General features: G+C 47.8%; 1 protein-coding gene across 2 annotated transcripts in view; it reads right to left on the bottom strand.

Annotated features, from left to right (window-relative positions):
* Nucleotides 1-2,880: 2,880 nt before the first annotated feature.
* The window catches only part of SFMBT2 (Scm like with four mbt domains 2), a 56,538-nt gene continuing 34,557 nt past the window's right edge, over nt 2,881-24,861 (bottom strand). For both annotated transcript variants that reach the window (XM_077340311.1, XM_077340312.1), the window contains exons 10-21: nt 24,139-24,221; nt 22,476-22,602; nt 20,131-20,244; nt 16,948-16,990; nt 16,064-16,134; nt 14,404-14,543; nt 13,599-13,708; nt 10,858-11,033; nt 8,500-8,666; nt 8,032-8,280; nt 6,603-6,731; nt 2,881-4,526 (exon numbers count right to left, since the gene is read on the bottom strand). In XM_077340311.1, coding sequence (XP_077196426.1) covers nt 4,386-4,526; nt 6,603-6,731; nt 8,032-8,280; nt 8,500-8,666; nt 10,858-11,033; nt 13,599-13,708; nt 14,404-14,543; nt 16,064-16,134; nt 16,948-16,990; nt 20,131-20,244; nt 22,476-22,602; nt 24,139-24,221 — 1,550 coding nt within the window. In that variant the 3' untranslated portion in view covers nt 2,881-4,385. The remainder of the gene's footprint in view (nt 4,527-6,602; nt 6,732-8,031; nt 8,281-8,499; nt 8,667-10,857; nt 11,034-13,598; nt 13,709-14,403; nt 14,544-16,063; nt 16,135-16,947; nt 16,991-20,130; nt 20,245-22,475; nt 22,603-24,138; nt 24,222-24,861) is intronic.

Below are 24,861 nucleotides of genomic sequence, written 5' to 3'. Positions count from 1 at the left end.
AGTTCCCCTGGAGAAAATGGCAGCTTTGGAGGGGGGACTTTATGGCATGGTACTCCACTGAGGTCCCTCCCCAAATCCCGCCCACTCATGGCTCCACCCCCAAAGTCTCCAGGTATTCCCCAACCCAATGCTGGCAACTCTAACCAGAAAGGTCCAAATGTGATGTTAAAAAGGTAAAGGCAGTTTACCTGCAAGCACCGGGTCATGTCTGATCCTTGGGGTGACGCCCTGTAGCGTTTTCATGGCAGACTCAATACGGGGTGGTTTGCCAGTGCCTTCCCCAGTCATTACCGTTTACCCCCCAGCAAGCAAGCTGGGTACTCATTTTACCGACCTCTGAAGGATGGAAGGCTGAGTCAACCTTGAGCCGGCTGCTGGGATCGAACTCCCAGCCTCACGGTCAGAGCTTCAGACAGCATGTCGGCTGCCTTACCACCCTGTGCCGGCTTATTCTACCGAAAAGCATGGTTGTGCTGAATGATGTTGTTTTGTCATTCCAAGTCCCTAATTGCTTTTAAACCATCCTGTTTATTGAGAATTAGCTCTGGCAGAGATGTTTATTACAGGAGCGGGTTGCTTAATGCTCGTAAAAACCCATACAACTTAAATACGCTCAGCTTCGTCCCTTCCTTACCATTAGCCTGCTCAAATGCACTCCCTCGCAAAGCAAATGACTTGGAAAAGAAAGAAGCAGGAAGCGCCTTTCGAAGGGTCGTCGCTACAGGAAGGGCCGAGCTACTTTCAGACATCGACGGTTGGTTTGTGGTTAGTACCTGCCAAGAAGTTCTGCACATCAGAGGTGGGCTTTTCCTGGAAACCAGTGAGGTGGTTGCAGGGAAGACAGTGCCCCAGGAGACAAAACAGAAAAATATGGCACTGGTTATTTACAGGAAGATCCAATCATAGAGTTTCTGGTGATTCCTAGAGCTACCGTTCCCACTGCTGGGTAGCTCTAGGAAGCGTCAGGAACTCTATGGTCAGAACTTCCTACAAGTAGCTGAGGTCTTATTTTTCTCCAGGACAATCACACGCTCCTATTTTTACTAGTTCTAAGTCGAGAGATTCCTAGAGATTAGGGATCCCAGGGATCACCCGGAATTACGGGCTACCTCCAGACTAAAGAGATCAGTTCCCCTGGAGAAAACGGCTGCTTTGGAGGGTGGACCCTACAGCATTATGCAACATTGAGGTCTTTTCCCACCCCAAAACTCATCCAAATCTCCAGGTATTTCCCAGCTCAGAGCTGACAACCTTAAGATACATGACCAACACAACACTATATGGGTTTTGGCCCACAGATCTATCAAAATTGCTTTAGGATGCTTAGGGCTGATCCTGCGTTGAGCAGGGGGTTGGACTAGATGGCCTGTATGGCCCCTTCCAACTCTATGATTCTATGATTCAAATGCATGCTTTTTGATCAAGGCACGCATATGATCTACTCTGCTGCGGTAGCCGCTCAGCTCCCTGACACACAGAGCTGACATCCATTGCGTGAAAAAAACAGGGACAGCTACCTGGAGAGGAATGTCCTGTGTGTCCATGAGGCTCCAGGTATTGGTGAAGGGCCCGCAAAGCCCCCACCCAGCAGCTCCAAAAAACAGCCTAACGGAAGGCGTCACTTCTTATAAACCCGGCGCCTGGCTGAGTCATTTCATTTAGCTGCCGAGAACGGTGCATTTGAATAAGTGATTCATGGGCGCCTTGTCAAAGCTTAATGTACACTGATCGCACAAAGCCAGAGCGGGAGAGTCCTTTTAACAGCATTAAAAAAAAAAATCCTGACTTAATCTCGAAGCTTCATTAAGTCACTGACCTGTTAATGAGAGGCAACACCGAGAAGGACGTTTATCTAGTTAATTTACTGATGGGGAGAAAAAGTCGGACTTGCTGAAAGTAGAAGAACACTACGTAATGCCGGGATATCAGCAAATTCTGTGCTCTGCGAGTTTAAACAGGCTGATGGTCCCTGGCCCAAGAGAGGTATGCCTGGCCTTGAGCAAGGCCTTTTCAGTCTTGGCCCCAACCTGGTGGAATGAGCTCCCGGAAGAGCATCTGCTTGCCACGCGGAAGGACCCAAGTTCAATCTCCAGCAGCTCCAGTTAGAAGGACCAGGAAGTAGATGACACCACCCTGAGACGTCAAGTGAGGAGTGGTATACAAACGGAACGAACGAACAAATAAATGTGAGCAAGTTACAGTGGATGAGTGATAAGATTGTGGGTGTCCTGCATGGTGCAGGGGGTTGGACTAGATGACCCAGGAGGTCCCTTCCAACTCTAGGATTCTAACCTTCATTTGAGACTCTGGAGAGCCACTGCCAGTCCAAATAGGAATACTGACCTTGCTGGACTAACTGGTTCGGTAGAGGGTAGCTTGTAACAATTCTGTTCAGGCCAAGGGAGCATGGCTCAGTGGGAGAGCATCAGCTTGCCATGGGGAAGGTCCCAGGTTCAATCCAGTTAAACAAGACCATGCAGAAGGTGACAAGAAAGACCTCCTTCTGAGCCCCTGGACAGCTGCTGCCAGTCTGAGTAGACAATACTGACCTTGATGGACCAAGGGTCGGACTCAGCAGAAGACAGCTTCATGCGTTCCCAAGCAGAAGAACAATGGCAGAACTTCTGTTGCTCCTCAGTAACCAATCGTTAGCGGTTTTTGAGTATGAATCATAGAATCACAGAGTTGGAAGGGGCCATACAGGCCATCTAGTCCAACCCCCTGCTCAACGCAGGATCAGCCCAAAGCATCCTAAAGCAGAGATCTCATGGCTAATAATATGGAGATCTCATGACCAATAATCCTTGATGGAATTATCTAATGCCTTAAGTCAGAAACAAGTAGACAAAAAATAAAACACACACACACACACAAAACGCATAAAAGCCAGAAAGAGAAGCTTTCGGATGACTTTATTGACAACCTGGCTTACAATTCTTCAAGTAAAAATGGGGTTGTTTCTTCTTTTTTTCTGAATAAAAATTAAAATATAACTCTTGAATATAGATTCTTTTTGTCCACTATTTACAGGAAATCATATACATATATATATATATATATATATGCACACATACCTAATAAAATCTTATACAAGAGAATTAACAATATGCCCCCATGTCCCGTAACACGCAAGACTTCCGCAGTATTTTGCTTCTTTCAAAATGCTCTCCCATCGTAACTGGGTTTGTTTCTTGACTATAATCCAAAGAATTGCAAGGTATTGATCGTACAACAAGGCAGGGGTGAGAGGGGGTGAGGCTGAGAGAGCCCTGATATTACTGAAGAAGAAGAGTTGGTTCTTCTATGATTCACCAGATCAGAAGTCCGCACTCATAACCGCTACCCCAAACTGGCTCTCAGTTTTCTGAGAGGGAAGGTACAGCAGTTAAACGGACAGAAAACACATTCAACTGGGAAGGCCCCATCCTTTCCAGGGATACAGATACTGGAGCCTGAAACGGCAAAAGTCGGACATTTTCTGCGTGGGTTTTCTTGCACTGTGTTCCGGTTTCTCCTAAAGGCCTACCTGTTTCACTGGTTTGCTCCCGCACAATCCTTTTGTGACCCTTGGGGAGAACTTTCCACGGAGTGCTAGGAGTAAACAACAGCATAAATGCTTCTTGGGACTCACCTGAGAGTCTCCTTTCCTAGTTATTCCTCACAAGGTTATTTCTGGCCAGAGATGTGGGAATCCAAGGGCAATGGGGAATATTCTCCAGGTACCCAATTCTACTTTGCAAGGAATTCTGGGAAGCACAGGCCTCTGAGGGGGAGATTGAGGGCCTACAATAGAGGCTCCCTCATAGGGTTACCAGCTCTGGGCTGGGAAATTCGTTGAGATGTGTGAGCTGGGTCTGGGGGGAAGCAGGGCGTGGGGGTGGGAGGGGCATCAGCAGGGTAAAATATCAGACTCTGCCTTTCAAAGGAGCCATATTGTCTCGAGGGGAATTGATCTCTGGCATCAGGATATCAGTTTTAATTCTGGGAAATTTCCAGGTCCTGCCTAGAGCAGTATTTCTCAGCCTTTTGACCACGGAGAAGATCCATGAAATGGTTTTTCAGGCTTTGAGGAGTCCTGGAAGTGATGTCAGCTGGCCATGTCTCCCTGCCACGCCCCTGGAAATGACATGGCATTGGAAGTGACATCACCACCTGTGTTAAGCGGCGGACTCGAGGAGAACTGATGGGAGGAGACAGGAGGCGGTTGAAGGCGGGAGTAGACATAACAGGCTCCGCCCCCTTCCCGGGTGCAGGAGAGGAAAGGCTGGGGAACCCCTCCGGAGATCCTGTGGACGCCTGGTTGGGAATACGTGGCCTAGAGGTTGGCAGTCCCAGCACCTCCTTAGAGTTGAAGGAAAGGGAAGGCGGAGCACAGAACAGTGGCATCAGTTGGCATACTGGGCATAGAAAGCAAGCTTGACCCTCTCAATCTGGTGGCACAACTTGATGGCGGGGCCGAGCTTCAGGTCCATGCACTCCTGGACTGTCGGGAGAGTTAGCAGGAGGAGAGCTTGGCCATCGATATCCTGCAGAGGAGACAGAAAGAATGGGGGAGCTTTGAGAATCGCGCAAGGCAAGAACGGCTGTTGGTGGAGGGAGGCAGACAACTTCCAAGGGAATAAGGGGACCTCCCTGTTGGCAGACAGGAGATCTATCCATTCCGAAGGTTTAGCATTTTCTTCACTTGCAACCTAAGGGATGGGGGTTCCTTATGGGTTTCTATGTGGGGGAAGGGAGAGGGACTTGGCGTTGGAATGTTTCAGGACCCTTTCACAGACGCACAGTAGTGCTGTTTCGATCCCAGAGGCAAAGTGCATTGGAAGTGGACTGAACGCACTTTAAACCACCTCCAATGCACTTTGCGACTGGGTCTTCCTGGACGAAACGACAAAATCCACTTGCAAACGGCCACTGAAGCAAATCGAGACTGCATTATTTAGCCTGCTGCAGAGCAACCAGAGAGAATATCGAAGACTCGCTGCAGAGCACTAGATACTCGAAATCAGCATCGAAGCTCACCGGGGAAAGCAGGAATTGTTTTCTGTTCTAGTTATGACCAAGCATGTTGCTGGTGGTGGTAGTGGAAAGGGGTGGCCAAACGGTGGCTCTCCAGATGCCCATGGACTAAAATTCCCATGAGCCCCTACCAACACATGGACATCTGGAAAGCCACAGTTTGGCCACCCCTGTTGTAGGGTTTTCGGGGCAAGGGGCAGAGGGGGTTTGCCATAATCTGCATTGAGGCCTGATTGTGCAGAATATGGTTGGGAAGCATAGCTGTGGACATGCCGACCCAGGGCTCCTCCTCTTCTCAACTCCTCCAGGCCCATCGTTGTCCATCTTGTGGGCGGGTCTTGTCTACATGACCATATATGGTCACATCACTTGATAAAAGCGGAGGGCCCTGCCAGAGTTGCCAGCTTCCCACAGGGCCTGCAAGAAGGAGCTCTTCCGCCAGGCGTATGGTTGAGGCCAGGGCGGATATTTTAATTGGAGGATCCCCCCTCCATGTTGATTAGATCTGGCCCTCGCTCCTACTATTACTATACTATTACTATACTATTACTATACTATACTATACACTAGCGATCCCCAACCTGTGGGCCTCGGACCACATGTGGTCCTTCGACTAATTGGAGGTGGGCCCCGAAGGACGCTTTCTCCCCCCCTCCAACCCTTTACTTCACCCCCCCCGGCCCTTTACAACACACTTCGGGTGTCCTTGTCTCCCATCACTCCCAGATGGGACTATCTCGTCGCAGAGAAACAAGCTCAGGGTTCCCATTGATTTGTCATTGTCATGAGTTAAAATTTCCATGAAAATAAAATGTTCCTTATGTTCATTGTTGTGGCGTGTCTGTATCTTATTTTGAAGGGATGTTTAAACATTACCATAGCGATCAGAGAGCGTTAGGGCAGTGGTTGAGAGTAGAGGAGTAAACTACCCCCCCCCCACCGGGCCTCAGTAAAAGGCGTTGAGTGGTCCCCGGTGATAAAAAGGTTGGGGACCACTGCTATACACTATACATACGATACGATACTAGATACTATAGTATACGAGAACTGACCCTTGGGCTGAGTGACCCTTGGGTGGGGGAGAGGGTTAGGGCGCCTATATGATTGATTCGTCATCTGTCTAATTGTGAGAACTTGTAATTGTTTTTATGGGATGTTTTATTGTATTTATGCATGTTAGAAAGTGCCGCGAGGCCATTGGAGAGCAGCAGTATAGAAATCTAATAATGAATGAACGAACGAACGTTTAACACGTTAGAAAAATATTAAAAATTAACTCCCACCCACTTGGGAAACCCTTCCAGGGCCGTCGAGGAACCCCAGGGTTTCACAAAATCCTGGTGGAGAAAGCCCTAGTCTAACGTTCTGGCCACTATGCCATACGGGCTCTCTTCTTGAAATCTTTGTAACAGATTAAGCTGGGCCTTCGTTGTTATTCCCCGTGGAGAAACACAGCAGGTTGACAGTTTCCCAGACATCTTGTGGCAGTTGTGGGATTTAAGCCAGGGACCTCCCCATCACGGTCTTAGACCCCCATGTTGTGTCAGGTCTGGAAGAGAAAAGGTGGGAAAATAAACCGGCCTTACCTGTTCCTGAAATATTTTAGCAAGAGGAGCACAGTCTGTCAGCCTGATGAACCTCACGACATCTGTCACTGTCCACTCCAGTGGATTGCTTTCCAGGACGAGTTTCTTTTCGGGGTCTTGCTTTATTTCCTACAAGGGCAAATATATTAAGAACATAGGAGCCCTGCTGGATCAGACCAATGGTCTGTCTCGTCCAGCATCCGGTCTCACACAGTGCCTGCCCAGTTCCTCTAGACCAGACTTTTAAAATCTTTTGTCCATGGGGGAGCCCCTAAAATAATTTTTCAGACTTCAAGGAAGTGACATCAGCTGGCCACGCCCCCAGAAATGACATCACTATCCACACCTTTAGCCCTTCTTTTGCTCCCTCGCCCTGCCTTTACTACTACTATGTTGGCTCTGACTCATGTAGGCCGGAAAGAAGAGGAGGAGCTCAGAAGACAGACCAGACCCATCCACCCCCTACCACACCACTTCACAGCTCCCACTTACCCCTGGTTAGGATTCCCTCCTCTAAACAGTCAACAATAGTGCAGAGAGCCTGAGGCCTTCATAAGAACATCAGAAGAGCTCTCCTGAGTAAGACCGATAGTTCATCTAGTCCAGCATCCTGTCATACCAGGGTCCAACCAGTTCTTCTGGATGGCCAACTACAGGGCATAGAGGCCAAGGTCTTCATAAGGACCTAAGAAGAACCCTACTGGATCAGACCAAAGGTCCATCAATTCTAGCATCCCATCTCACACAATGGACAACCTGTTCCTCTGGAGGGCCAACTACAGGGCAGAGAAGCTGAGCCCTTTCTAAGAACATCAGAAGAGCCCTTCTGGATCAGACCAGAGGGCCGTCTAGTCCAGCAACCTGTCTCACACAGTGGCCAATCAGTTCTACTGCATGGCCAACAATGTGGCATAGAGGCCAAAGCCTTCCCCCGATATTCCCTCCTGCTTCTGGGGATTCAGAATGTGGAGGTTCCCCACGGCCACCGTGGCCGCTAGCCATCAATACACGGATCTTCCACTAATCTATCTAAGCCCATTTGAAAGCTGTTTCTTCTTGTGGCCCTCATGACACTAATTTATTAGTGAAAACTGACGGGAAATTGCCTAATTAATGTCACAGCTGAGCAGAGAAGGGTACTTGGGGGGGAGTGGGTATCCTACCCTAAGGCCAAACCAGAGGTGACAGCAACCTCATGGGCACCACGAAGAAACCAGCCCCATGCTAAAGAAAATGTCAAATGCCACGAACAGTGTGGCACTAAAGCGTTCTTTCTCCTCTGGGCCTCATGCCTTATAAAGGGCTAAGATGGCCGCCAACCTGCAGCTCTCAAATGGTGTGTGTGTGTGGGGGGTGGGGGTGGGGATGAGGGGGGCTATCCATGGGCCCAGTCCGGATCACACGTAAAAAGAGTAACGGAGGCCCTTACTTGCTTCATCGGATCCCTCTTTGCCCGTTTAGCGCACAGGAGAGCGAGCGCTTTCTGAGCTTGCCTCCCTCTCTCGGTGTGAGCCGCCTGGCCTGAATCGCCACTGCTCCGTAACTTCATGGGACTTCCGGGTTTGGCCAACGACACTTTTGCAGGGGAGAAGTCTGTGTGATCATCGTGGGACCCCGGGCTGGTCTCTTCGCTCCACGTCTCGTCTTCCAGGCCCTCTGGCTCTTCTTCGTCGCTCTCCTGCAGCGGTGAGCCACAATTAACTAATTACGTTAAGAATGTAAAAAGAGCCCGCTGAAGGCCAGGGTGCACTAAACACTGCTGCTGGGGTAAGGTATCGGAGGGCACCACGCCGGGGACCCCCTGCACTGGCTATTTGTTCTCCAACCGTTCCGGTTTTACACAGGAACGGTCCTGTCCTGGAAGTTTCAACGAGAGAGATCAAACCCCAAACGTCACCTCTGTGTTCAGATCGGTGGCTGACAGCTGCCTTCTCTTCTGAGTTACGATGGTTTTTCGCCTCTTCCTGCGCCTCGCCAGCTGGCTGTGTTTCCTCTCCAAGCCGCGGCTGCTGGTCTCCCCAAAAGGAGGCTGAACAACTCTCTTCCTCTTCCCGTAATAATAAGCTGGAATGGAACGTGAGTAGGAGATCCCAAAGTCATGCAAATTGTCCTACGGCTTATTTCACAGAATCATAGAGTTGGAAGGGACCTCCTGGGTCCTCTAGTCCAACCCTCTGAACTGTGCAGGACACTCACAACCCTCTCACTCATCCACTGTCACCTGCCACCCCCTTGAGCCTTCACAGAATCAGCCTCTCTTTCAGATGGCTCTCCAGCCTCTGTTTTAAAATCTCCAAAGATGGAGAACCCACCACCTCCCGAGGAAGCCTGTTCCACTGAGAAACCAGTCTAATTGTCAGGAACTTCTCCCAGATGTTTAGATGGAATTTAGAATTCTAGAATCACAGAGTTGGAAGGGACCTCCTGGGTCATCTAGTCCAACCCCCTGCATTATGCAGGACACTCACAACCCTTTCGCTCATCCACTGTTCCAGCCAAAGGACCCAGCTGAAGACCCTAAACAAGATGACCCCGGGAGTCTTTATCATTAAAAGTTAGGAATAGTAATGGGGGGGGGGGGGGAGAATCCACAAATCAAAACTCTGGTCACCACCCTGGCTTCAACCAAATGCTTGGTGGAATAGCTCCATAGAATCATAGAGTTGGAAGGGGCCATACAGGCCATCTAGTCATAGAATCATAGAGTTGGAAGGGGCCATACAGGCCATCTAGTCCAACCCCCTGCTCAACGCAGGATCAGCCCAAAGCATCCTAAAACATCCAAGAAAAGTGTGTATCCAGCCTTTGCTTGAAGACGGCCAGTAAGGGGGAGCTCACCACCTCCTTAGGCAGCCTATTCCACTGCTGAACTACTCTGATTGTGAAAATTTTTTTCCTGATATCTAGCCTATATCGTAGTGCTTGAAGTTTAAACCCATTACGGCGTGTCCTTTCCTCTGCAGCCAATGGGAACAGCATCCTGCCCTCCTCCAAGTGACAACCTTTCAAATACTTAAAGAGGGCTATCATGTCCCCTCTCAACCTCCTTTTCTCCAGGCTGAACATTCCCAAGTCCCTCCATCTTACAGGCCCTGCGGAACTCAGAGCTCCATCTGGACCCTCAGCTCTTCTTGGAGCTCATTCCACCAGGTTGGGGCCATGGTGGCAAGATCTTACTAAATATGTCCACCTACATGCCTCCATATGTGCGTACGGAGGCCAGTTTCATTGGTGTTCAACGGGCCTCGGCTGTAGGCCCTGCAGAACTGCTTTGAGTCCCTCAGGGCCCTGAGCTCGCTCAGGAGATTGTTCCGCCAGGTCAGGACCAGGACCAAGAAAGCCCTGGCTCTGGTTGAGGCCATATTTACTTCTCTGGGACCAGAGACCTTGAGAAGGTTTTGTGTGCTGGACTGTAGGCTCCGTTGAGGGGCATAGGAGTTCCCAAGCAACAGCACCAGTGTCACATTAAAAAAACAAAACACATTACTGTAGCCCAGGGGTAGTTAAACTGCGGCCCTCCAGATGTCCATGGACTACAATTCCCATGAGCCCTTGCCAGCGATGCGGATGCTGGTAGGCGCTCATGGGAATTGTAGTCCCTGGACATCTGGAGGTCCGCAGTTTGCCTATCCCTGTTGTAGCCTGTCCGAAAGTACTAACCAAATGATCGGGCACTATTTTTACTCTTGGCTTGCAGGTGGCACCAAATCGTTCTGCTGTCCCTTAAGAGCAGGGGCTTCCTTCTTCTTTTGTGCAAAATGTCTCAACTGACCTCAACTGGAACCGGTGAAGACCCGTTAGTCATAATACAGTAGAAGAAAACGGTCTCAATCTGGCAATGGAGAAGTGATTTAATGTTCAAAACAATTTCACAATGGATTCCCAGGTGTAGTCCATTTTGGACATCTTCATCAGTGATATTCTCAATATTGTCATAACTCAATCTTATACGAATATTAGTACACTCCTACAAATTTGGATATTCTGCGACCAATTTGGGATTGAACTACATAAACCAAAACATTTTAAGAGACTGAGGAGGTTAATTTCAACAATCATTAAAATACTATTAGAGAAGATGGAGTTATTACAACATTGAGAAAATCACTGATGAAGATGTCGGAAACGGACTATACCCAGAAATCTGTTTTGAAATTGTCTTGAATGTTATGAAATTGTTTGGCCTCAGCTGGAAGCAGGACAGTCGACAACCTTCGATCAGCAGATTCCATGCTTGCTTCACCCTTGTACTCACTGTATTTTGTTTTTGTGTGAATGGAGCAGTTTTCCGGACAGCCTTCAGTCGCTGGCACAGGGCTGAATAAATTTGGACAACATTCGAGCTTGGTGCAGACCTTCCGGCAAAAATCCAAAACTTGGTCTGACGTACGGACAATCTTGACCGTTGCCCTGTAGGTTTTCCCTCGGTATCTGTCACAGGAAGTTGCAATTTGGTCAGTATGACTCGATCAAGGACTTAGTAGATTAAAAAAAAAAGAAAACCAGGAATCCTCTGGGGTAGACAGGTTGATTTTTATACCCTGTTTTTCTCTACCATAAGGAGTCTCAAAGTGGCTTACAATTGCCTTCTCTTCTTTGTCCCCACAAAAGGGAGGTTGGGCTGAGAGAGTTCTGGGGGAACTGTTACTGGTCGAAAGTCATCCAGCAGACTGCCTTTATAGGAAGAGTGGGGAATCAAACCCACTTCTCCAGATGAGACTCCAGATGAGAGTCTAGCTTCAGAAACATGGATGATGAAGAAGAGTTGGTTCCTCTATGTCACTTTTCCCTACCTGAAGGAGTCTCAAAGCGGCTTACAATCACCTTCCCTTTCCTCTCCCCACAACAGACACCCTGTGAGGGAGGGGAGGCTGAGAGAGCCCTGATATTTGTGAAGAAGAAGATATACCAATTATATACCATTATATACCAATTTTCTCTATCCGAAGGAGTCTCAAGGTATGTAAGCCACTTTGAGGCTTCTTTGGGTAGTAAAAAGCAGGGTACAAAAACCACCCCTCTTCTTCGTGTCCCTTTTATATTGCTGTCTTGCTTTTTAAAATAAATACAAGAGGACACAGCTTGAAAAGTGCCGTTCCCCCCTGCAATTTTTCAACTAGCTTCCTGAGTTGTCCAATCCCATAAAAATATAAAGCACCACTGAACTGAACGTTACCCGCTCAGATATTCATATTATTAATAGCATAATTGCCGTTCCAACAAGCCTTTCGTTTTGCCAGCTCTCTTTTAAGTGATAAAAAGACATCAGGCCTATTAGCCGGGAGCGCGGTTAAGGCTTTCAAGTTCAGCGGGCTCCGTGTCAATTGTAGCATTAACAAGATTCCTCGGCCGAAATGGATTTTGCTTTTCCAATTAACCATATTACCGGCGAGGCTAAAGGGAACGGAGATCAAAGATCGCTGGGGTAATGACCCACATAAGGGAACTTGGAAGGGGAAAAAATTAACACGCTTAGAGAAGCCAATATGGGGAAGGTCTTGCTTTGGACAGGGGTTTTCGGCCTGACCCTTTTCTATTCCATGCCTGGCACAAGTCACAGCCAAGTTCTGAGAATCATAGAGTTGGAAGGGGCCATACAGGATCATAGAGTTGGAAGGGGCCATACGCAGGATCAGCCCCAAGCATCCTAAAGCATCCAAGAAAAGTGTGTATCCAACCTTTGCTTGAAGACTGCCAGTGAGGGGGAGCTCACCACCTCCTTAGGCAGCCTATTCCACTGCTGAACTACTCTGACTGTGAAAATGTTTTTCCTGATATCTAGCCTATATCGTTGTACTTGAAGTTTAAACCCATTACTGCGTGTCCTCTCCTCTGCAGCCAATGGGAACAGCATCCTGCCCTCTTCCAAATGACAACCTTTCAAATACTTAAAGAGGGCTATCATGTCCCCTCTCAACCTCCTTTTCTCCAGGCTGAACATTCCCAGTCCCTCAACCTATCTTCATAGGGCTTGGTCTCTTGGCCCCAGATCATCCTCGTCACTCTCCTCTGTACCCTTTCAATTTTATCTACGTCCTTCTTGAAGTGAGGCCTCCAGAACTGCACACAGTACTCCAGGTGTGGTCTGACCAGTGCCGTATACAATGGGACTATGACATCTTGTGATTTTGATGTGAGAACTCCGTAGGGTTTTCAAGGCCTGTTCAGAGGACGTTTGCCATTGCCTGCCGCTGCACAGCACCCCTGGACTTCTTTGGGGTCTCCCATCCAAGTCCCAACCAGTGCTGCCCCCTGCTTAGCTTCTGAGATCCGTCAAGGTTTGGCTAGCCTGGGCCATCCTGGGCTGATTCTGCACTTACTTTTTTTCCCCTGCTGTTGATCCTGCTGAATTCAGATCGATTTGAACCCATTTGTGTTTGCCTCCCCCCCCCGAACTCAAAACCCTTCTGCAGTTGAGCACAAGGCTGCTCGTGAGTGAGTGAGTGTGTGGGTGGGGGAAGCCAAGCCAGCAGCAGCCTCTCACAGAATGAGGCAAATCTCTGCTGAGAGAAGTGTGGATTCTGGAGCACAGTCACCTTAAACCATTAAAAAAATAAATCTTGGGAGAAAAATCATGCAACCAGGAACTAGGAAGTCTTAGAACTGGCGCCCAGCCAATCAGGGATAGACTGCTTCTCTACCTCAGCAGGGAGAACGTTATTTCGGCAAAACTCAGATCTGGACTTGAATACTGGGAGCCCTCAAAGCGGCTTGATCAATTATACAGAGTTTTCTCTGCTCCGGGATATCGCGGGGGAAAGGTAGGGACATGGTGGCTCAATCAGATTGGTTGCAGATGGGAAATTCAAATCGCCCAAATTCAAAATGGAAATGGCATTCAGTATTTAATCGACCTGTGACTGGAATAGAAGCTCTGTGCAGATTCAGCCCAGTTCAGAGTGGGCAGTGAATACCCTACACCTACGGAAGTTACAGCTATCGTTGGCCATGCTCTGATTCCATCTAAGACCATGAGCCCTGGAAGGAAACCCTTACTTGGCTTTGAGTATCTCCTCCTGGAAGTTCCACCTGGGGTCTTCCACCAACTGCAGCTCCCGCAAAACACTCCCGGGTTTGTAAGCAGAGTTGATGACCATACCGAGGACCTGCGGAAAAGAGGGCAAAGAAAAAAGGGTGCAGGTTTGAGAGGGGATGTAGGACTGCCAGCTCCTGGTGGGAGGTTTTGGGGGTGTAGCCTGAGGAGGGCAGGGTCTGTGGTGAGGAGGGCCTTCGCTGGGGTCTGTCTTCCAAAGCGTCCAACTCTGTCACCTGGAGAGATCTCAAGTCACTGCCTGAAGACTGTAACGCTACTCATATGATGAAAAGGAGAGGAGGGAGAAACATTGGATCCCTGTTGGGGAACTCTCCAGCTACCGCCTGGGGGTTGGCAACCCCAGTTGGATGGTTCTCCGCTCCATGGGGGGCTCCAGTTTGCATTCTGCAGCAATAAAAGCGCCCCTGCCAGGGAGCTGCGTTCTTTCCTTGGCACCCTAGTCAATGACCCATGGATGGTTCAATCAGCTGTGATGATCTTGGGCCACCCCTGCAGCATCCTGATACAGTTCAGCTTTCAATCTGGATGTTTGGGGTGGTGGTGGTGGTGGGAAGAACTACACCAGTCCCCCAAAGAGTGGCCGCCACTGGGAAGGGAATCTTGAAGACTTTCTTCTCAGTTTCTCTTCACCAAGTCACAGGTCTCTGAGCCAGCCACCTCCTTGAGGGAAGGCCAGTGTCCCGACCGCATTACTGGCCCCCCCATTCTGGACGCGCAGGAGGAAAAGTCTGTGACCACGATCCTCACCTCTTTGAGAACGAGGACACATTTGCCCGGCCCAACGGACCGAGGGAGCTCCGCCAGTCTTCCCTTGTTCAAGTGGGGACCGGAGAAGCAGCGGTGATTGATAAAGAGGGTGGGACAACTGTACCTCCCGTTGACGGGACCTGCGGAGGAGAACACAGGGCTGATTGTAAGGCTCACCTTTCATGGAGGAGGTGCAAACTGTGACCCTCTCAATGGGGTTTCTAAGGTAAGGGATTAATTAATTAATTAATTAATTAATTAATTAATGTATATACCACCCTCCCCGGGGGCTCAGGGCAGTTTACATAAGAACAAACAACAATACATAAAACAATCTATAAACATGTGAATAACTTTACAATAATAACTAATGAGAGATACAAAGAGAGATAATAACTAATGGCTGTAACTGTATAACAATGTATAACTGTATAACAATATAACAATATAAATAATATAGACAATACAACAATGCAACAATACAAACAGGTCCAGAGCATGTTGGTGAAATTCTGAGGGGGGACGGGGGGGGGGGGGAGCAGGGGCCTTCCAGTCGTTGTTGATTGTGTCTGGTCTCAACAAAATGCCTGGTGGAGGAACTCCTTTTTGCAGGCCCTGCAGAACTGTTTAAGCTCCGTCAGGGCCCTGATCTCCTCCGGGAGCTCATTCCATCAGGTGGGGGCTAGGACAGAGAAGGCTCTGGCCCTGGTTGAGACCAGGCGGACTTCTTTGAAACCAAGATGTGGCTTTTATTATTATTATTATTATTATTATTATTATTATTATTATTATTATTATTTAGATTTCTTACCCGCCACTCCCAACGGCTCATGGCGGGTTATAGCCATTAAATATTGGCTACGATTACATTTTAATTCTGATATGTCTAGCTTTATTTTCCAAGCGCTCACGGAATTCATGTTTACATTTATAACCAGCCTCTCACCTCGAGGCAGCCCAAGTACAACAATATAACAATCAAACTCTGTGGGTTCGAACCCACAGGTTGGAGATCCCTGCCCCTCCACAAAGTTATCCTGGCCTTGACCAGAGCAAGGCTTTTTTGACCCTGCCCCTTGCTTGGTGGAATGAGCTCCCGGAAGAGCCGAGGTCCCTGATGGAGCTTCTTCAGTTCCGCAGGGCCTACAAGAAGGAGCTCTCTGCCAGGCATTTGGTTGTGGCCATGAAGTGGAAGATCTGGCCCTCCTGGGTGCCTCAGGGTACCTGCATTTATTACACCTTCCCCAGGGACATTTAGCACCCATTTTGCAGTTGGCAGGGGAGGCGTTTGGGGGTGGGTGGGGATAGGAGGTGATTTTTAATGCTATGTTGGTTTTATGGACAAAATGCTGTAAATCAATAAAACACGCAAATAGATTTAAAACATCGGAAAGCTAGCAGCACAGCAACAAGGCGAGTCATTATCCAGTCCCTCCATAAGGAGGGAATCTAGGATGAGAACCTGAGGCAGTCAGTCTGTTGGTCGGAGAATCTCTCCTACAACGATCGAGGTCTGTACAGAGGAATACGTTTGAGTGATTCTGCAAACAGCCCCTTTAGCATTCCATGCAAGAAATCGATTCCCAACCCCTTCCAATGGCCTTTTAATGAAAGTGGAGACATCTTAAGCCCCCTCCAAAGAAACCTCCGAGAAACTCACCCAGTGTGTCCGGCAGAGGGACGAGGCAAGGGTTGTGAAGAATATTCTCCACGGGCACTCCAGACGGAAGCCTATTTGACAACAGAGGAAGGCATTTCTCCTTTATGCCATTTACGGGAAGGAGACGAACCACTCAAAACAAGACGGCGCTTCCCTATGTGCTCATTGGATCTGCAACTTTGCCTTCTTCCAAAAGCCACGCCCCCATTTTAATCTCCTGACAGCTCCTGACAACTCCGCGGACCTAGCTCCAAGACCGACCCTTTTGACTGCACTCTGCTGGTTCTAAAAAGAACTGCTAAAAAGAACAGCTCTAAGAGAGACTGCTCCAAGGTCACCCAGCTGGCTGCCAGTGGAGGAGGAATGGGGAATCAAACCCAGTTCTCCAGATCAGAATCCACCGCTCTTAACCACACCATGCAGGCTGCAGATGAATTTGGGTTTTGCCAAATCTTTCCCACCCAGGACTCTAGATTTAAATATCTGGCATGCTTGTGGATTTTCGCAAATCACCATTTCCGCTGTCGTGAACCCATCTCTTGGGACGGTGCCCAGAGGATCCCTTGCTTTCTTACGCTGACCTGCTGAGTGACAGGGGGAAAGAATCCTAGTTCCTCCTCTCCCGCCACAAGAGAGTCTTAACATTTTGAGACGGTCCCTTAGATCCACAGAGGGAAACTGGAAGCCTGCTGCAGCCAGACGATGTGCATTCTAGCCACGCACCTCACATCATTTTAAGGAGGTATCCGTGCACATACTAAATTATAAGCTGCCGAACACCCGAGTTATTCAGTCGCGCTGCTGTACTCTATTCCCGGGGAGCAAATCTTATTTATTTACATATTAAAGCGGCTTTGTTATTTACATTTTAAGTGCCTACTTACTGCTTCTCTGGCTGCACCACGGCAATCTTTCTCGTCCTTTGTACTGCAAAAAAAAGGAGAAAGAAACGAGAGGAATGGGATTTTGCAATCTAAGTTTGTAGGGGTCTCCCGCATTCAAGTCTCCCCATCCGGATGGAAACAGCAACACAGATCAGAACTTCATGGCTTTTTGTCACAACTCGGTAAATGTGCCAGACTTCAGAGGCATTCAGCTTGGTATTTATTCTCCAACCGCAGCCAGGTAGAAGCACCTGGGAAGTTTACAAGAAGGGTGTGGTGGGGATAGCCTTCCTTATGTTTGCTGCCAGATCCTGGCAGTCAGAGGTACACTTCTTCTGAACGTGGAGGTTCCATGTCACTATCAAGATTGTTAATATTACAAATGGCTCTCTGCCAGGCATGGGGGAGGGGTCTTGCAGCAGTCATTCACGGGAATGCTGGAAAAACTGCATCTTACTACAATCCTTTATAGATGGGGTACCTGGAAACCAACGCTTGGTCTCCCATCACGCACCAGAACGAGATGGGGCCAAGGTGACGGAATGCAGAAGTGGTAGAATAAGAACATAAGAGAAGCCATGTTGGATCAGGCCAATGGCCTATCCAGTCCAACACTGTGTGTCTCACAGTGGCCAAAATCCAGGTGCTCACAGGAGGTCCATCAGTGGAGTCAGAACTCTAGATGCCTTCTCATTCTTACCCCCCCCCCCCAGGCACCAAGAATACAGAGCATCACTGCCCCAGACAGAAGAACATAAGAGAAGCCATGTTGGTCCATCCAGTTCAACACTCTGGGTCACACAGTGGCCAAAGCCCAGGTGCCCTCAGGAGGTCCACCAATAGGAACAGAACTCCAGGCCTGAGATGAGAGGTGGTTATGAGAAGGGATGGGAAATATCCTAAACTCCAAATCTCATTCATGAGTGAACCAGCCATCTTAGAAGTTCAAAGTTCAGTCAGCATTGGGAAGAGCGTTCTCAGCAGATTTAGATGTTCACCTAATTGTTATTGCTATACTAGTAAGACTATCAGAAGACCCCTACTGGATCAAGCCAGTGGTCCAGCTAATCCAGCATCCCGTCTCACACGGTGGCCAATCAGTTCCTCCGGAAGGACAACAACAGGGCATAGAGGCCAAGGTCTCCATAAGAACATCAGAAAAGCCCTGCTGGATCAGACCGGTGGTCCGTCTAATCCAGCATCCTGTCTCACACAATGGCCAATGAGTTCCTCTGGAGGGCCTAGATCAGACCAGCCATATTCTGCACGATCACGTCACTTGTACGGTTTCTCAAAGCCTGAAGAACGTTTCAGGGGTTTCTCAGCAATAAAAAAAGTCAAGAAAGGCTGCTCTATTTAAGCCACCAATCCAATTAATTTTGTGCTTCTAGTGGGCTTCTACGATGAAAAAGTCACACAGCTGCTCCAGCCCTCATTGGGACAGTAAATCCTCACTTGCTTTTTTTTGTAAGCAAATGCATGTAAACAGAAATTACATTGCTACTTGGTGGTGTAAAATAGAGAGCCCCAAGACCTTGCATTTCAGTCATCTTACTGGGAAAAAATATTAGTAAAACTAAAACCAAAAAAGGAACACAACCCAACCTTAACAGGTAGGAACTCAGAGGTTGAGCTGTGCAATAAAATAATGTAAAAATGTTGATTATTATAGTGCACAATTAAAAACAGAATAAAAACTTCATAAAAACTATACAGAACTAACAGCACATAAGATCAAACACGTTTCAACCCTCAGTGGTCAGAACTGTGATAATACACTCTATATTTATATTAAACTCATTATAAAGTGTAGCTGAGTGTTTGAATGGGATCCTGGAAGATAAATATTTGATCTTATGTGCTGTTGGTTCTGTATAATTTTTATGAAGTTTTTATTGTTTTTAATTGTGCACTATAATAAATAATCAAAATTTTTACATTATTTTATTGTGCAGCTCAACTTCTGAGTTCCTTCCTAAAAAATATGAGTAACCAACACACTAAAATTCATTTTGCATTTAGGAAAAAAAACTCCTATGGGGTGATTACATTTTGCACATCTGATTACCCGCCATGTTGCCGCTGCCTTAAGAGCTGGGACGCTGCACAGCGATGCTTCAGCTGAGCTCTCCGAAATTAGGCACGGCTCCTTGATTTTAAAACCAAGCAGATTTTGGTCTTTTGAAAAGGAGCGGCATGTTTTAGAATCTGACTTGCAGAACTTATGGAAAATAGACAAGTGATCTTGCCCATACCTCAAACTATTTTTTGGGGGTGGGGCACATGCGATTTATATTCACCAGGCACACGAAAAACAACCTTGGCTGGCTGATCATAAAAATTAAGGTGCCTGGGAATGCAAAGATCTCAGCCAGTTGGCTTCTCTTGGCCGTCCTTCTTCCCGTCCCTGAGGAATTCTCGTCCATTTTCATACTAACAGTCAAGGGATCATCCCTGTGAGGGTTAAAAAAACTGCACACGGCTGCAATTTAGGATCTTGCAAAACCCACATGCTTGGAAAGGTGGGGAAAAGTCCTATTTCTTTTATACACAGCCAGCATGGTGGAGTGGTTAAAGAGCAGCAGATTGGAGATCCGGGTTTGATTCCCCAACCTTCCTCCACATATAGCCAGATGTACAAATCCTATGAATCCCAGAGCCAGAAAGCAAGCTTAGGGAAAGATATGGGCCTCTATGTCCCGCTGGTGGCTATCCAGAGGAAATGGCTAAATGATGCTAGACTAGAAGCACCACTGGTCTGATCCAGCAGGGCTCTTCTGATGTTCTTAGAATGCTGGACTATAAGGACCACTGGTCTGACCCAGCAGGGCCCTTTTTTGTTCTTAGGAAGGTGGACTAGAAGGACCACTGGTCTGATCCAGCAGGGCTCTTCTGATGTACTCAGGATGCTGGACTAGATGGACCCCTGGTCTGATCCAGCAGGGCTCTTCTGATGTTCTCAGGATGCTGGACTAGATGGACCCCTGGTCTGATCCAGCAGGGCTCTTCTTGTGTTCTTAGGAAGCTGGACTAGAAGGACCACTGGTCTGATCCAGCAAGGCTCTTTTGATGTTCTTAGGATGCTGGATGCTGCTGTTCTCATTGCTTCCTGTGAGGTGAGAATTAAACAAGGGTATACTGCAGTCACTCCTAACAGTGTAAGGTCACTCTTTCATTACTTACAAGCTGCTTTATGCGGCGCAGACAGCTTGTAAGAATTCGCTTCGCACCAGCCGACCGGGAATATATCCATCGAGTCTACGTCGACAATGTGTTCCGAAGGAGGCCCCTGTAATCCTATCAAGAGAAATGTAGAATATAATTTTTAAAACAGGACAGAAGCTCCAGAAGATGCATTAATTTTTTTAAAAAACGATCCCAGGAAATGGCATCAGCTCTCTGCAAGCACATTTCTATCTTTGACCCTCTTGTATGTATGTAAAATGTACGTTAATCTTATCTCGTACGCTGCCCTGAGCCATATTCAGACCATTACTATCATGAGAAGTCCATGCTGTATATTAGGTAATTGGGGTGGGGGAGAAGAGTGATACGCTCTCTCTATTCCAACAACCTGGTGATCCCTGGCTCCAAAGAAGTCTGCCCGGCCTCAACCAGAGCCAGAGCCTTCTCCTCCGTGGCCCCAACCTGGTGGAATGAGCTCCAAAAGGAAATCAAAGCCCTATTGGGACTCAAGCAGTTCCACAGGGCCTGCAAAACGGAGCTCTTCCGCCAGGCTTTCAGGCGAGGCCAGTGTCGGGGATCTCCCTACAACCTTGTCCCCTAGCGAGGCAACTTTGACACCCATTCCGGGCATTGATAAAAACATAAGATGGAATAAAATGGAGTAAAACTGGCTAGAGGCTGAAATTAGGCCCCTAGAATCATAGAGTGGGAAGGGGCCACACAGGCCATCTAGTCCAACCCCCTGCTCAACGCAGGATCAGCCCTAAGCATCCTAAAGCATCCAAGAAAAGTGTGTATCCAACCATTGCTTGAAGACTGCCAGTGAGGGGGAGCTCACCACCTCCTTAGGCAGCCTATTCCACTGCTGAACTAAACTCCTAGAATGGGAAGAGGTCATAGAGGCCATCTAGTCCAACCCCCTGCTCAACGCAGGATCAGCCCAAAGCATCCAAGAAAAGTGTGTATCCAACCTTTGCCCCTCAACAGTCTAATACTGCCGTTCAGTGGGCTCTAAGCGGGGGGAACCCGACTGAAAACCCCAGGGCTCCCACCCGGCCACAACCAAATGCCTGGCGGAAGAGCTCCGTTTTGCAGGCCCTGCAGAACTCAGAGAGCTCTGTCAGGTCCCTCAGCATTTCCGGGAGTTCATACTCTTCTAATTCCAAATAGAGGAGGCAATCTTGCAACACATGCTCCCCCCCCCCTCTCACTTTAAGCTAGTTGCATATTCAACTAAGTAGGCTTAATGACAAACATCTACTCGGCTATGCGTTGGAGAGACGGGAGGCCTATAAGCACCTCATCAACTCCTCGTTCCAAGAGATTATTAGCAGTGACAAACTGGAAATGAATTGAAGCCCCATTAGTTTTTCTGTACTGAATTATGACTCTCCCGTTGGTGCCATTGTGTGTGTGTGTGCACGGGCGGGCGGGGAGTAAGACTCTCCTCGAGAGAAGATAACATGAAGCTCCATCCCTGGCAGCCCGCAAAGCAATATAAGACAGGACAAAAGGAGTAATTATGCATCGTCCTCATTTAATTTGGCACTGATTCAAAAAAAATCCTGGCTGGGTTTCAAAAGGAAACAAAGGAAAATTATCAGATGGCCACATGCAAAAGCTACACATAGAGACAGAAAACCACATTCCCGTCTATTTGTTTCAACTAATTAGTTTTTACAGGTCTAGTTGAGGAAAAATCTGATTTACAATTCAAAATAAGGAACACATAAGCCAGCTAGAGTCTTTGTCTGGATAGGCCATCAAAGGTATGCCTTCTATTCACCTGCGGCGGGCAGGAGATATCTCGCCCCCAACTCTTGTTATCTGTCATCACTCAGGCGGGGGAAATCTTTTTTTTAAATAACCTTGGTGTGACATTGCTAGATCATATCCTGGGAAAGCTGACAGTGATGCCAATCCCCTCTAGGAATCGCCAGCTCTATGGTTTCCATAGAGTTCTGACATTTTCTAGAGTGCCTTCCCATTACTTTCAGGTTTACCTTAGAAGAGTTCGGTTTTATACCCTGCTTTTCATTGCTGGTAGGAGTCTCAAAGCGCCTTACAATTCCTCTCCCCGTAACAGGCACCTTGTGAAGTAGGCGGGGCTGACAGGACTGCTCAGTCAGAACAGCCGTATCAGAGGTGTGATGAGCCCAAAGCATTAAATATAATAAAATAAAGAGGTTTCCCAGACAGTAAACAATGCTGAAAAACACAGGGGTCAAATTCAGGTTTTCGCACAGGCCAGCCTGAAATCTTCAACAAATTCGTTTTGAGTTTTAAACCCAGAATACCGAACCATAAACAATAAAGTCCATGTAGCCACGACTGTAGCTTACCTTCCAAACGGATCCACATTAATCTCCCCTTCACTGAGGTGATGGAAGCCACACAGATTTCGGCTGGGTTCCTGGGGTTCACGGCCTCCAGCTTCATATTTTTTGTAAAGCCACGGCTAAAGGAGCCCTAAAAACAAGAGACAGGGTGATAGAAATGAGGACCCGTGTTCTCTGCAGGCTTAGCTTTGTATCCTTTGTTAGATGTTAATTCTAAGGTATTTTGTTTTGTGTTTTATCTAAGAGAAAGGAAAATAAGAGCTGGTTATTTATAATGATTCTCTACCTGAAGGAGTCCCGAAATGGTTTACAATCACCTTTCCCTTCATCTTCCCACAACAGACCCCCTGTGAGGTAGGTGGGGCTGAGAGAGCTCTAAGAGACCTGCTCTGTGAGAACAGCTCTGAGAGAACTGTGAGTAGCCCAAGGTCACCCAGCTGACTGCATGTGAAGGAGTGGGGAATCAAACCTGGTTCTCCAGATTAGAAGCTGCCAGCTCTCAACCACCACACCAAGCTGGCTAGAAATGAACTGATGTATCAAGGTTTTCTGGACTGAATTACTACTCTCTCTTTTGGGGCCGTCACCACGATTGGCACATGTGCATTTGTGGAATAAGCATCTCCTTGACAGAAGGAAACACACAGCTTGGTCCCTGACAGCCCACAGAGCAAAGCAAGATAGGACAAAAGGAGTAATTTTCACTTTAAAAGAATTAAACTTCAATTTAAAAGAATGGAAAGCCATTTTAAAACAAGCTTTGCTATTCTTTATCTCATTTTCACTGGTGGGCAACCACATTTTCCAGGGCTTGTATGACTGCAAGGCCCTGTTTGGTCAGACTGAACAAGAGGACGCAAGAAATCAGTAAACGTATAGCATGGGAGACGCTGTCCTCTCTCCGAGCCCTCTTAAAATGATCTCTTGCCTGTATTTTTTTGCTGTCAAGTTGCAGCCTCTCTCAACTTTTTCACCACTAAGAAACCCTCTGAAACATACATCAGGTTTCAAGAAACCTCAGAAGTGGCAGACGATTCTTAAGACAGCCAATTGCACTGCTGAGCTACTCTGTGAAATTTCCACCCCCCCTTGATATCCACTGGTACCGTTCTACCTGTAGTTTAAACCTATTACTGCAAGTCCTCTCCTCTGCTGCCCTCCTCTAAGCGACAACCTTTCAAATACTTCAGAAGAGCCATCCTCCCCGGGCTGAACGTTCCCAAGTCCCTCAGCCTTTCCTCCTAGGGCTTGGACCCCAGGCCCCGGATCATCCTTGTCGCTCTCCTCTGCCCCCTCTCCATTTTGTCCACGTCCTTTTGGAACTGAGACCTCCAGAACTGCCCATAGGGCTCCAGGTGGGGTCTGACCAACGTAGTATACAAGCAGGGGTAGTCAACCTGCGGTCCTCCAGATGGCAATGGACTACAATTCCCATGAGCCCCTGCCAGCAAATGCTGGCAGGGGCTCATGGGAATTGTAGTCCATTGCCATCTGGAGGACCACAGGTTGACTACCCCTGGTATACAGCATAGGGACTATGACATCTTGCAATTTCGATGTGATGCCTCTGTTGACACAGCCCAAGACTGCATTCGCCTTCTTTACTGCCGCATCACACTGCCTGCTCATATTTATCATGTAGTCCACAAGATAAAAAGAACCTTACGTTTTTAAAACAGGACTCTGGTGCCGCTTCCGCTCCGCACTGCTTCTGGTAATCTGCCCAGTCAAAGTCTTGGCTTGGATACCCTGTGGTAACACCCAGAATGCAAAAAGCTTGATCAGACTCTTCTCTCTTTTCAGTACAGTGAGATAATAAAAAGCACTTCACAAAATGCTTGTTTCCTACGAAGGCATAAGGTCCAGGTGACCATAACAGTAAACGGGCTAATTCAAAAACACACCGGTGCGATGTAATGGTCAGAGGGCCAGACTACGATCTAGGAGATCCAGGTTCGAATTCCCCACTGTGCCGATGGAAGCTAGCGCGGTGATCTTGGGCCAGTCTTCTGCTATTTGACCTACCTCATAGGGCTGTTCTAATAATAAAAAGTGGAGGCGGGAGGAGAAGGTAAGGCAATTTGGGGCCCCAAAGGGAAGAAATGCAGGGTAGAAATTAAGTCAATAAACACATTTCCTGTGATGTTTTCCCTAAGATCTCAAGAAAAACTGGGCTGGCACCCATGTGAACAAGAAGATCCTCAGAAATGCCCTTTCTCTGCAATGAAGGGGACTAGAAACTTACTTAAAAAGAAGCAGGCGGGAATCCAGTGAACTTGAAAGACAGATTGTTATAGAAGAATATCTATTTGCTAATGTTACATTTTTTTCAAAAGCCCTTGGGGGAAGGGAAAGGGGGAGGAGAACCCCCCCAACCACTGCAGCAAGA

The sequence above is a fragment of the Paroedura picta genome, chromosome 5, assembly GCF_049243985.1.
Source record: "Paroedura picta isolate Pp20150507F chromosome 5, Ppicta_v3.0, whole genome shotgun sequence".
NCBI lineage: Eukaryota > Metazoa > Chordata > Lepidosauria > Squamata > Gekkonidae > Paroedura > Paroedura picta.
This window is presented reverse-complemented; position numbering and strand designations above follow the sequence as displayed.